At 29.6% G+C, this 13,920-nt stretch overlaps 1 protein-coding gene across 5 annotated transcripts; it reads left to right on the top strand.

The window, feature by feature from the left end:
* Positions 1 to 6: 6 nt before the first annotated feature.
* LOC119612782 (PH and SEC7 domain-containing protein) lies at positions 7 to 12,135 on the top strand. Of its 5 annotated transcripts, none has more exons than XM_037968648.1 (10): positions 7 to 149; positions 528 to 1,026; positions 1,096 to 1,289; positions 1,346 to 1,538; positions 1,599 to 1,774; positions 1,838 to 1,935; positions 1,999 to 2,274; positions 2,379 to 2,516; positions 2,618 to 2,910; positions 9,488 to 9,551. In XM_037968648.1, exons 1-10 carry the CDS (start codon positions 119 to 121, stop codon positions 9,534 to 9,536), a joined length of 1,947 nt encoding a protein of 648 aa, XP_037824576.1. In that variant the 5' UTR covers positions 7 to 118; the 3' UTR covers positions 9,537 to 9,551. The 5 variants fall into 5 exon arrangements, with proteins under 5 accessions (XP_037824576.1, XP_037824575.1, XP_037824574.1 ...); XM_037968647.1 differs by having other exon boundaries at positions 7 to 158; XM_037968646.1 differs by having other exon boundaries at positions 7 to 251.
* The last annotated feature ends 1,785 nt before the right edge of the window (positions 12,136 to 13,920 follow it).

Here is a 13,920-nt window from a genome sequence, read left to right as displayed (position 1 = left end):
ATTCACAAATTATGGTTCAAATAATTCACATAATCATTCACACTCCAGTTCGATAAGTTCATCACCTCATCATTCAGCCGGTAGTCCTGCCTCTCCCACATCAGTATCGAGTTCTGTCATGTCATCGTCGGGTTCAAAGGGAGCCTTAGGTATTGGTGGTAATTATACAAATAATAATGGTCATAACTATCAGCAACAACAGCTACAGCAACAGCAACAATATCAGCAATATAATGTCGTTGTTACTAACGGTAGTATAAATAATTCTTGTGGTACTAATAGCATAACCAATACCAATATGGGTTTATTACATTGTCCTAATGGCGGTGGTGGTGGTGGTGGTAATAATAGTAGTGGTGGTAATAATAGTTTAACTAACACAAATAATACATTAGGTGGTGCTTGTAGCGCAGGTGGTGGTGCTGGAGGCGGCGGAGGAGATCAAAGTGTCTCCGAAGCTATATCCAATATTTCTAGTCCTGACTATCAGGATGATGATAACTTACTCAGTTCTCGCGATCTTTTAGGCGGTATGATACTTAGCGATCCCAGCGATTCGGATTCAACAATACTGGTTTCTGATGCTGCTGTGCAGCGTCAACAACAACAGCAACAAAGACATCATCAACAGCAACAAAAGTCATCCGAACACAAAGTTGTTATACAAGTGCGTGGTGCCGATAATGCCACAAATTCTCACAATTCTCATAATAACAATGGTTCCTCAATGAGATCTCTGGGTTCCGATTATAAAAATTCCGAAGATGAACTTGCCACACTCGCCGAAGATGCTGCTGCTCCTATGTATCAACAAACGACATCACCAAATAGTAATTCAGGAACACTGGGCGATGGTCGTGAATCATCGCCTCCCGTATCCGATGATGGCAGCGATGTTGAGTCACTGCATTCGTATCATTATTCTCCTAAGGCTGTGGATATGCCATCGGCAATACGTTTGGCAAAAAGACTGTATACTCTGGACGGTTTCAAGAAAAGCGATGTTTCACGTCATTTGAGTAAAAAGTAAGTGGGAAAATAGGTTGCAAATAAAATGATGAGAACAAGATTAAAGGAGTTTTCTTTTCGTTCCAGCAATGACTTCAATCGTGCCGTGGCTGATGAATATTTAAAATATTTCAGTTTTGAAACCAAATCCTTAGATCAATCATTAAGGGAATTTCTACAACAATTCTCGCTATCGGGTGAAACTCAAGAACGAGAACGTGTTTTAGTACATTTTTCCAAGCGTTATTTAGACTGTAATCCAGGAACATTTAATTCTCAAGGTGAGAACTAATAGCGAATCACAATACGAATATGTTTAATAACCTTTCTCCCACAGATGCTGTTCATACCTTGACCTGTGCTATTATGTTGTTAAACACCGATTTACATGGTCAGAATATTGGACGCAAAATGACCTGTAATGAGTTCATTGAAAATTTGGCTGAACTTAATGATGGCGAAAACTTTCCCAAAGATGTACTCAAGAGTTTATATCAAGCCATCAAATCGCAACCTTTGGAATGGGCACTGTTAGTATTTGTATTCTAAATTATTATAAAATAAAAAATAATTTTTGCTTGATTTAATAGTGATGAGGATCCTGTTGATTTGCAAAAACTTCAAGGTGATAATAAAAATCTTCAGCAGAACACAGGTCAATTGGGTCAGAATCCATTTTTGGATATACCTGAAGCTGCCAATGCTGTGGAATATAAAAAAGGCTATGTTATGCGCAAATGTTGTTATGATGTTAATTATAAGAAAAGTAAGTGACAAAACTCTTCTAAATTTGAAAATTTTATTATTAATAATTGTCTTATGCTTTCAGCTCCTTTTGGCAAACGTTCTTGGAAAATGTTTTATTGTACTCTTAGAGATTTAGTTTTATATTTACATAAGGATGAGCATGGTTTTCGTAAAAGTCAAGTAAGTTTAGTTATTTCCATACAAAAGTAAGCATTTTAAAATGTTCATTTGATTTCTTTACAGATGTCCGACAATCTACACAATGCCATACGAATACATCATGCCTTGGCCACAAAGGCTACTGACTATACCAAAAAACAACATGTATTTCGTTTACAAACTGCCGATCAGGCTGAATATTTATTCCAAACTAGTGATTCGAAAGAATTACAGTCATGGGTAGAAACTATTAATTTTGTATGTGCCGCCTACTCAGCGCCTCCTTTGGAAGGAGGAGTGGGTAGTCAAAAAAGATTCCAAAGACCTCTACTACCCAGTTCGCATACCAAATTGTTATTGGTAAGTGTTAGAAAAACATTTTAACGTTTAATTTTAGTCTTTGACTATAGTCTAGTCTTTAGTTTAGTTACGGATTACTTATATTTCCTTTTTCTTCCTTACAGAAAGAACAATTGGAGTCACATGAACAGCAATTAAATAAATTGGAGAATACAATATTAGAACATAAAAAGGGTCCCATACCCTCTAAAGGTTTAGCTTTACAAAACTACAAAGAAAAGGAACTATTTTTACAATATGAGGTAAGTGTAATTTCCAAATCAAAGTAAAACAAATAAAATTCAAATAGAAACAATGTGAAACTCTGGCCAAATATTTCTAATCTTTTTCTTTTCATCTCCAGTTACGTCGCTACAAGGCGTATGTGTCTATTTTAACAGCTAAAATCTTAGCTGATCAACAGCAGTACGAATTGCAACAGTGTAATCAATTGAACGAAGAGGATACTGATAAATTCTTTAAAACACAGGTTGTCTCAGCACAACCAATACGTTTACAACCAATGCCAACGTCTTCAGCAGCACCAAATAGTATTAATGCTAACGAGCAACTGCAAAAGCAGCAACTTCAACAATCATCACAATCTCAACCTCAATCACAACAGCAGCAACAACAACAAGCATCATCTGGAAACAGGTACAGTAGTAGTAATCGAGCAACCATTTATCGCTCAGATCGTAATGATCAACAACAAGATCTTGGCTGACGCGTAATGGGAGTTTTCTCAGCTTGTGTGGTCTAAATGTTGTGCTAATTTTTCATTTTTTTTTTTTTGAAATTTATGTTTTGAGTTTTTCTTTTTTTAATATATTTTTTGTTAATTTTAATTATTTATTTTGGTTCCGTTATCATTTCTAACAAAAAGGTTGTTTTGAAAAATAATTAAACGAATTGCAGTACCTTCGTTTTTTTACGTCCATTGTATGTTTTTAACAAAATATTTATCTATTTCATAAAAATGGGTTGTTTGTTACATGTAAAAAGGATTCATAAACATACACATACATGAATATTTTAAATGAGAATGTGATGTTAATTTAGATGTTTTAGTATTTGAGAAACGTAGACGTTTTAAATAAATAAATGAGACTATAGACTAGACTGCAGACTAGACTCTAGACTAGAATATAGACTAGACTATAGACTAGACTATAGACTAGACTATAGACTAGACTATAGACTAGACTATAGACTAGACTATAGACTAGACTATAGACTAGACTATAGACTAGACTATAGACTAGACTATAGACTAGACTATAGACTAGACTATAGACTAGACTATAGACTAGACTATAGACTAGACTATAGACTAGAATATAGACTAGACTATAGACTAGAGTCTAGACTATAGTCTAGACTATAGACTAGACTATAGACTAGACTATAGACTAGACTATAGACTAGACTATAGACTACTAGATAGACTAGACTATAGACTAGACTATAGACTAGACTATAGACTAGACTATAGACTAGACTATAGACTAGACTATAGACTAGACTATAGACTAGACTATAGACTAGACTATAGACTAGACTATAGACTAGACTATAGACTAGACTATAGACTAGACTATAGACTAGACTATAGACTAGACTATAGACTAGACTATAGACTAGACTATAGACTAGACTATAGACTAGACTATAGACTAGACTATAGACTAGACTATAGACTAGACTATAGACTAGACTATAGACTAGACTATAGACTAGACTATAGACTAGACTATAGACTAGACTATAGACTAGACTATAGACTAGACTATAGACTAGACTATAGACTAGACTATAGACTAGACTAGACTATAGACTAGACTATAGACTAGACTAGACTATAGACTAGACTATAGACTAGACTATAGACTAGACTAGACTAGACTATAGACTAGACTATAGACTAGACTATAGACTAGACTATAGACTAGACTATAGACTAGACTATAGACTAGACTATAGACTAGACTATAGACTAGACTATAGAGACTATAGACTAGACTATAGACTAGACTATAGACTAGACTATAGACTAGACTACTATAGACTATAGACTAGACTATAGACTAGACTATAGACTAGACTATAGACTAGACTATAGACTAGACTATAGACTAGACTATAGACTAGACTATAGACTAGACTATAGACTAGACTATAGACTAGACTATAGACTAGACTATAGACTAGACTATAGACTAGACTATAGACTAGACTATAGACTAGACTATAGACTAGACTATAGACTAGACTATAGACTAGACTATAGACTAGACTATAGACTAGAATATAGACTAGAATATAGACTAGACTATAGACTAAACTATAGACTACACTATAGACTAGACTATAAACTAGACTATAGACTACACTATAGACTAGACTATAGACTAGACTATAGACTAGACTATAGACTAGACTATAGACTAGACTATAGACTAGACTACTAGACTAGACTAGACTATAGACTAGACTACTAGACTAGACTAGTTATAGACTAGACTATGGACTAGACTATAGACTAGACTATAGACTAGACTATAGACTAGACTATAGACTAGACTATAGACTAGACTATAGACTAGACTATAGACTAGACTATAGACTAGACTATAGACAAGACTATAACTAGACTAGACTATAGACTAGACTATAGACTAGACTATAGACTAGACTATAGACTAGACTTATAGACTAGACTATAGACTAGACTATAGACTAGACTATAGACTAGACTATAGACTAGACTATAGACTAGACTATAGACTAGACTATAGACTAGACTATAGACTAGACTATATAGACTAGACTATAGACTAGACTATAGACTAGACTATAGACTAGATTATAGACTAGACTATGGACTAGACTATAGACTAGACTATAGACTAGACTATAGACTAGACTATAGACAAGACTATAGACTAGACTATAGACTAGACTATAGACTAGACTATAGACTAGATTATAGACTAGACAATAGACTAGACTATAGACTAGACTATAGACTAGACTATAGACTAGACTATAGACTAGACTATAGACTAGACTATAGACAAGACTATAGACTAGACTATAGACTAGACTATAGACTAGACTATAGACTAGACTATAGACTAGATTATAGACTAGACTATGGACTAGACTATAGACTATAGACTAGACTATAGACTAGACTATAGACTAGAATATAGACTAGACTATAGACTACACTATAGACTAGACTATAGACTAGACTATAGACTAGACTATAGACTACACTATAGACTAGACTATAGACTAGACTATAGACTAGACTAGACTATAGACTAGACTATAGACTAGACTATAGACTAGACTATAGACTAGACTATAGACTAGACTATAGACTAGACTATAGACTAGACTATAGACTAGACTATAGACTAGACTATAGACTAGACTATAGACTAGACTATAGACTAGACTATAGACTAGACTATAGACTAGACTATAGACTAGACTATAGACTAGACTATAGACTAGACTATAGACTAGACTATAGACTAGACTATAGACTAGACTATAGACTAGACTATAGACTAGACTATAGACTAGACTATAGACTAGACTATAGACTAGACTATAGACTAGACTATAGACTAGACTATAGACTAGACTATAGACTAGACTATAGACTAGACTATAGACTAGACTATAGACTAGACTATAGACTAGACTATAGACTAGACTATAGACTAGACTATAGACTAGACTATAGACTAGACTATAGACTAGACTATAGACTAGACTATAGACTAGACTATAGACTAGACTAAACTATAGACTAGACTACAGACTAGACTGTAGAATAGACTATAGACTAGACTATAGACTACGTATAGACTAGACTTGAATATGGACTATACTATGGACAAGACGATAAAATGGACTTTAGACTAAACTCTAGTTTTGACCACGAGGTAAACTAAAGACTTCACTCTTGACTATACTTATAAAGAAGAATAAAATTTATTTTAATATTTTTACATTTCAGTTGTTTTGTGTTTAGTTTTGCATTTTATTTTTTTAATTAAAATTAGCCTGTACATTAAAATATGCTAATACCCATAATCTAAAGATAATTGGTATTCTCTTACTATCCTTGTAAAATATCTGGTTTAACATTTTCATTTGAAAATTATTATTTTATATTTTGGTTGCATTTCCTTCTTTCTGTACAAATGGAAAACATACTCAAATGTTAACATTTGAAAAAAAAAATACGTTGCAAATATTTGACTTTCTACCTTTTAAAATAACACATTCCTTTTCAACAAAATACAAACTTTTTTAATTTTCCAAATAAAAAACTATATTTGCATTTATATTTATAAAACAGAATTATTAAATTACAAATTGTTTTTCTTACAATAATTTAGATATTTTGATTAATTTATTTGTTTTTATAAATTGCAGCCCTCCCACACCCCCATTTTATGAGTTAAATTCTTAAAAAAGAAAAAAAAAATAAGTAGAATTATATTAGAAAACAAAAACGAAAAAAACCACATAATACTGTGAAAACTCTATATTATGATATTAAAATAAAAATAATAAAAATATACATAAAAAATTTACCAATATTTATAATAGAAAACATTTGATAGAAACTTATTAAAGTAATTAAAAGTAAAAAAACACAAAATAAAACCCCTTTAAAATATAGAAAAAACCTTAACTGAAAAAAAAATATATTTTTATTTTAGAAGAGACTTTTGAAAAACAAAAAAAAAAAAAAACTCCCTTAACAAGCTGTTACAGTCTCCATTTTTTAATTAAACATTTTAGCAAGGTTTTACTGTAAAATTAAACCCATAAAAAACTTTTACATTTTTATTTTTTATTAAATAGCTTTAGGTGGTTGTTTTTTTTTTTTTCTTATAGAGAAAAAAATTAAGAAAGAAAGTTAAAAAAATATATAAAACATTTACCAAAGTAGTTATTTACAAGAAAAAAAAAAAACAATAAAGTTAAACAATTGACTTTTAATAACATTTAGTGTAGTTATTCTATAGAAAACTATTTAAAAAGCTAATATTTAAAGCAAACTTACTGATCATTCATATTTTCTTTCATTAAACACAATTATAAAAAAAAAAAACAAAATTTAAAACTTACAAATAAATCATGTATTTTTAAAACATTTTAAATTTATTGTTTAAGGTAAATGTTTTTAAAAATTTGTTTTTTGCAGTTTAATTAGAGCTTTTATATTACGTTTATAAAGTTTATTAAACTTTTTTTGTTAACTTGTGCTTTTCTACAATTTTAGTAAATAGTCAAGACTAGAGACTAATCTATAGTCAAGACTAGAGACTGATCTATAGTCAAGACTAGAGACTGATCTATAGTCAAGACTAGAGACTGATCTATAGTCAAGACTATAAACTGATGTAAAGTTGCGACTAGAGACTAATCCATAGTCAAGTCTATATTTTATAGTCAAAATTATAGACTAATCTTTAGTTAAAATATTATGTATAGTAAGGACTATAGACTGATCTATAGTCAAGACTATAGACAGATCTATAGTCAAGACCATAGACTGATCTATAGTCAAGACTATAGACTGATCTATAGTCAAGACTATAGACTGATCTATAGTCAAGACTATAGACTGATCTATAGTCAAGACTATAGACTGATCTATAGTCAAGACTATAGACTGATCTATAGTCAAGACTATAGACTGATCTATAGTCAAGACTATAGACTGATCTATAGTCAAGACTATAGACTGATCTATAGTCAAGACTATAGACTGATCTATAGTCAAGACTATAGACTAAAATATAATCAAGACTATAGACTGATCTATAGTCAAGACTATAGACTGATCTATAGTCAAGACTATAGACTGATCTATAGTCAAGACTATAGACTGATCTATAGTCAAGACTATAGACTGATCTATAGTCAAGACTATAGAATGATCTATAGTCAAGACTATAGACTGATCTATAGTCAAGACTATAGACTGATCTATAGTCAAGACTATAGACTGATCTATAGTCAAGACTATAGACTGATCTATAGTCAAGACTATTGACTAAGCTATAATCGAGAATATTGACTGATCTTTAGTCGAGACTATTGACTTATCTATAGTCAAGATTATAAATTGATCTATAGTCAAAATTATAGACTGATCTATAGCCAAGACTATAGACTGATCTATAGTCGAGACTATTGACTGATCTATAGTCAAGACTATAGACTCTATTGTCGAGACTATTGACTGATCTATAACCAAGACTATGGACTCTATTGTCGAGACTATTGACTGATCTATAGTCAAGACTATGGACTGATCTATAGTCAAAACTATAGACTGATCTATAGTCGAGACTATGGACTGATCTATAGTCAAGACTATGTACTAATCTATAGTCAAGACTATAGACTGATCTATAGTCAAGATTATGAACTGATCTATAGTCAAGACTATAGACTGATCTACAGTTAAGTCTATAAAATGAACTATACTCAAGACTATAGACTGATCTATAGTCAAGACTATAGACTTATCTATAATCAAGACTACCTGCAGTCAAGTCTATAGACTGAACTATAGTCAACACTATAGACTGATCTATTGTCAGAACTATATACCGATCTATAGTCAAGACCATAGACTGATCTATTGTCAAGACTATAAACTGATCTATAGTCAAGTCTATAGACTGATATATAGTCAAAACTATGATCAAAACTATAGATTTATCTATAGTCAACCCTATAGGCTGATCTATAGACAAACATGTAGACTGATCTGTTAATAGTTTTTCTAACGAAATATTGAAAAATTGAAAACTGTATAATTTTAATATTGAAAAAACAGTTTTTGTCTTCATTCTTTTAAACAACTTTAACAAAGCTATTATGCAATATACACTTCAATAAATATTTGTTTGTTTCTTTGTCTTGTGCTGCCTGCTGTTACTATTTATTTGTACTTTTCCTATGCTTTCTTAACTGTTATATTGTGGCTTAAATGTCTTTTTCATTACTGCGTTTTTCTGTTCTGTTCTATTCTGTTCTCTTCTATATGTTTTTCCTGTATGCCATTCCATTTATTGTTAAATTTACGAAAATTTTTACGCAAATCTCAAAAATTCAATTCAAAATTTTAGCAAAATTTATTAAGTTTATATTTTTCTCTCTTTATATTTTCCTACGTTTAACTTTGCAGATGGTATGGCTGTGGTAGTTTTGCCTGGTGGTCGTGTTTATTTTCCTAAATTTAAATTAACAATTTATTTTATTTTATAAAATATAATTAACTTAAATATAAAATAATTTATTTAAATTTTTTTTAAAAAAAACACAATTTAAAAAATCATTTTAAGTTTTATTTCTTTTAAAGAAATAAAATGTTTAAAAAACAAAAAAAAAAAAAAACTTTTAAAGGTAAATGCAAAACATAGAATAAAAAAAGCACTATTTATTAAACATGTTTCAAATAATTTAAATCATTAAAAAATAATACCATACACAACGACATTTTTTACACACAGTTTTCATATGCAATATCATCATGATTTTGATTTTTTTATAATTTTTTACAAAAAATTTTTTGTAGAAATTTTAAGCAAATAAAAATAGTTGTTTAGCAGCAACACTGGCACAATTTTTAGTATTATTTCGCTATTTTCATTTAGAAATTGTATGTTTCTTTAAGGAAGTAATTCAAACATTTTATAAAAAGTTTCAATGAACAATTTAAAAATTATCGCCAGTTTTTGGACTTAACTGTAGTCATGAATATTAAATGATCTGTAGTCAAGAGTATTAACTGATCTGTAGTACAGACTATTAACTGTTAATTGATCTGTTGTCGGACTATTAATTAATCTTTAGCCAAGATTATTAACTGGTCTTTTGTCAAGACTAGAGGCTGATTTAAAGTCAAGACTATATTTTGATCTATATTCAAGACTATAGACTGATCTCAAGGCTATAAACTGATCTATAGTCAAGCCTATAGACTGATCTATAGTCTTGACTATAGACTGATCTATAGTCAAGACTACAGACTGATCTATAGTTAAGACTATAGACTGATCTATAGTCAAGACTATAGACTGATGTGTAGTCAAGACTATAGACTAATCTATAGCCAAGACTATAGACCGATCTATAGTCAACACTATAGACTGATCTATAGTCAAGACTATAGACTGATCTATAGTCAAGACTATAGACTGATGTATAGTCAAGACTATAGACTGATGTATAGTCAAGACTATATACTGATGTATAGTCAAGACCATAGACTGATCTGTAGACTATAGACTGATCTATAGCCAAGACTATAGACTGATCTATAGTCAAGACTATAGACTGATCTATAGTCAAGACTATAGACTGATGTATAGTCAAGACTATAGACTGATGTATAGTCAAGACTATATACTGATGTATAGTCAAGACCATAGACTGATCTGTAGTCAAGACTATAGACTGATCTATAGCCAAGACTATAGACCGATCTATAGTCAAGACTATAGACTGATCTATAGTCAAGACTATAGACTGATCTATAGTCAAGACTATAGACTGATCTATAGCCAAGACTTTAGACTGATCTACAGTCAAGACTATAGACTGATCTATAGTCAGGATTAATAACTGATCTATAGTCAAGACTATAGACTGATCTATAGTCAAGATTAATGACTGATCTGTAGTCAAGACTACAGAATGATTTATAGTCAAGACTACAGATTGATCTATAGTCAAGACTTTAAACTGTATCTAGTGAAGACTATAGACTGATTTATATATAGTCAAGACTACAGATTGATCTGTAGTCAAAACTATAAACTGATATATACTCAAGACTATAAACTGATCCATAGTCAAGACTATAGAATAATCTGTAAACGAGATTATAGACTGATATATTATCAAGACTAAAAACTAATCTGTAGTCAAGACTATTAAATGATCTGTAGTCAAGATAACTTAACTGGTCATTGGTGAAAGACTATTCGATTTTTACTAATGTGTATTAATTGATCTTTAGTCATGATTATTAACAGAACTGTAGTCATCACTGCAGATTGATTTAAAGTCAATACTTTGATCTATAGTCAAAATTAGAGACTAATCTTTAGCCAAGACTATTAATTGATATCTAGTCAAGACTATATTAGGAGCAAATAAATTTTAGATTAATTCCATTAAATTTAACTTTAAACATTTCCTATAATTTAAAAATAAATAAATTTGCTTTATATTTTCTCAATTATGTAATAATTTAATCGAGTTTTATTTTTCTTTTAATTTTTTTTTATTTTTACAGGAAAAAAGAGAAAAAGAAGTAAAGAAGCTTATTTTATGCAATTTTTTTTGGTTGTTTTCATTTAAATCATATCAACAACAACATTAAATCATTATTTATTTAAAGAGACAAAAACAAAAAAAGAACACAAATACAAACGAACGAAACAATAATTGGTAAGTTTCTTTTTTTATGAACTTTACTTTATATAAATATATAGATTTAATAAACGAAAAAAGAAAAACAAATAATAAGCAGGTAATCTACTAAATACATACTCAATTATGTATTTAACGAAATTGCAATAATTTTGAAACAAAATAAAATTAAAATTATAAAAATGAATTTATTTAATATTTTAAGTTTGTACGGTGTTGTTTTAAGAAAAAGGCTTTTGCTTTAAATTAACTTTATTTAAGCGTTTTTTGGGCTTCAAGTTTTTCAATTTTGAGTTTTTTTTTGCAAAAGAAACGAGAAAAAAAGTAAACAAACAAACTAATTCGTGATAAAACCTTTAACTTGTATTTTTGTGTGTATAAATTTAGTTTTTTTTTTATAAAAAAGAAAGAAATTATCTAATCTTTAACGAAAAGTATGTGTTAATTTAAATTTAAACAGAAATATTGTCTCATTTTATTGTTATACAAATAAAACAAAACAAATAATTAGGCTTTAACAATTTATAATTATATATTAACAAACAAACAAACATTTATAAACCTTAAAATAATATATTTATATAGAAATATAATTGAAAACATTAAAAATTAAGTTAACAATTACAAAAATAAAAGTTAAAAATTATATTAAATGTATAAAACATAAACAAAATAAACTTTTTAATAATAAACTAAACATGATAAAAAAATAAGTAAATTAAAAAAGTTTATTTAGTATATATACTTAAACATTACCTAAACTATCATTTTAAATGATAAAAAAAAAAAATAAACAAATTCTGCTAAATAATAATAAAAAGTAAACATTTATTTGTATTTTTATTGTTTTATAAACATTCATACTTACTTACATACATACATACAAAAAACACTCTATAACAAATATATTTTAATTTAAATTACTTTACTTTATTATTTTTTAAGTTTTTGTTGTTTAAAATAAAAATAAATAAAAAATTCCTAAAACTTAACTTTGAACAATAATTTAACAACAACAAACCACTATTAGAAATTGAAACTATTTTCCAAGGAACGGTAAACTATATACAGTATTGTTCGAAACCTAAGCAACTTTTTTTGGCATTGTATACAAAGTGCTATATTTTCTATTTTAATTGATTTATTCCATATTATATAATTGATAATAATAATATTATGTGTCTACATTATAATAACAACAACAAAAGTTTAATTCCATTTCGCTGTGAGTTACAAGAAAATAATAACTGAAGTAATTCCATAAATAACTGTTCGAAACTTAAGCAACTTTTTGATCTTCTTATGAAAATCTTTGGTCCTTTTGAGTTCCAAACACCTTTATGGAATAGATTAGTTACTAGTGTAGTTCGTAATGAATCCCAATCGGATTTTAAGCCATTTGCCAGCTGTAACGTTTTCTAAAACTGCGAGTTTCGACCCAGCGCTTCAGAATGCCGAACAGCATCTCTAAGGGGCTTGAGACAGGAGATTTTGATGGACAATCAAATAATTTGGGTCCCATTATACGATAACTACTCTTAGATCAACTTTGCCAAAGGTTTTGGTTCATTATCATGCTGAAAATCGCAATAAAGTAAGTTGTTCTGTTCGGTGTACTCAATCATGTGATTCATTTTGTTGGCGAAAAACGTCCCAAAGGGAAAAACAATCCAACTTTGTTTGTGTTTCAACAACAGGACTAGCTCTTCTCTTCAAAAAACGTGGCCAAAACCTTAAATTTTTCCTCTCCATTCATGATTGGTCCTTTACTAAAAGGGTATATTGTAATATTTCCTTCAGCCTTTGAGCCTCGCATACTCTATTTGAATTTAAGAAGGAAAATGTGGAACCGTTTGTAAATAAAACTGTTTTTACTAGTCTTGCGTAATCTATTTCAATATTCTACCCAAAATTGTACAAAATTTGTGAAAAAATCGAATTTCTATAAGTAAATTCTGTGCCATGTCACTGCGGGATTCATATGCGGTTATATGATCGTACATTAAAGGCTTAAAAAAACATGGAGGTCAAACAATTAAGGTTGTGGGCAAGATTTTTGGTGAGTAGAGTAAGTCCTGATGTTGAAATATAAATAAAATTGGATTGTTTTACTTCCTGGGACATTTTTGGCCAACAAAATGAACCATAGGATTAAGTACATAGAACAGAACAACTTACTTT

Source organism: Lucilia sericata, unplaced genomic scaffold (assembly GCF_015586225.1).
Source record: "Lucilia sericata isolate MDLA Ls3-8-SP2 unplaced genomic scaffold, ASM1558622v1 Contig001830F_arrow, whole genome shotgun sequence".
Taxonomy (NCBI): Eukaryota; Metazoa; Arthropoda; class Insecta; order Diptera; family Calliphoridae; genus Lucilia; species Lucilia sericata.
This window is presented reverse-complemented; position numbering and strand designations above follow the sequence as displayed.

Excerpts from the sequence above, each read along its gene's own strand:
- LOC119612782 (XM_037968644.1), top strand. The coding sequence starts at position 299 with ATGGGTTTATTACATTGTCCTAATGGCGGTGGTGGTGGTGGTGGTAAT. Across the intron at positions 1,539-1,598 it reads CAACCTTTGGAATGGGCACT|TGATGAGGATCCTGTTGATT; the intron begins GTTAGTATTTGT and ends TTGATTTAATAG. Across the intron at positions 2,275-2,378 it reads CGCATACCAAATTGTTATTG|AAAGAACAATTGGAGTCACA; the intron begins GTAAGTGTTAGA and ends TCTTCCTTACAG.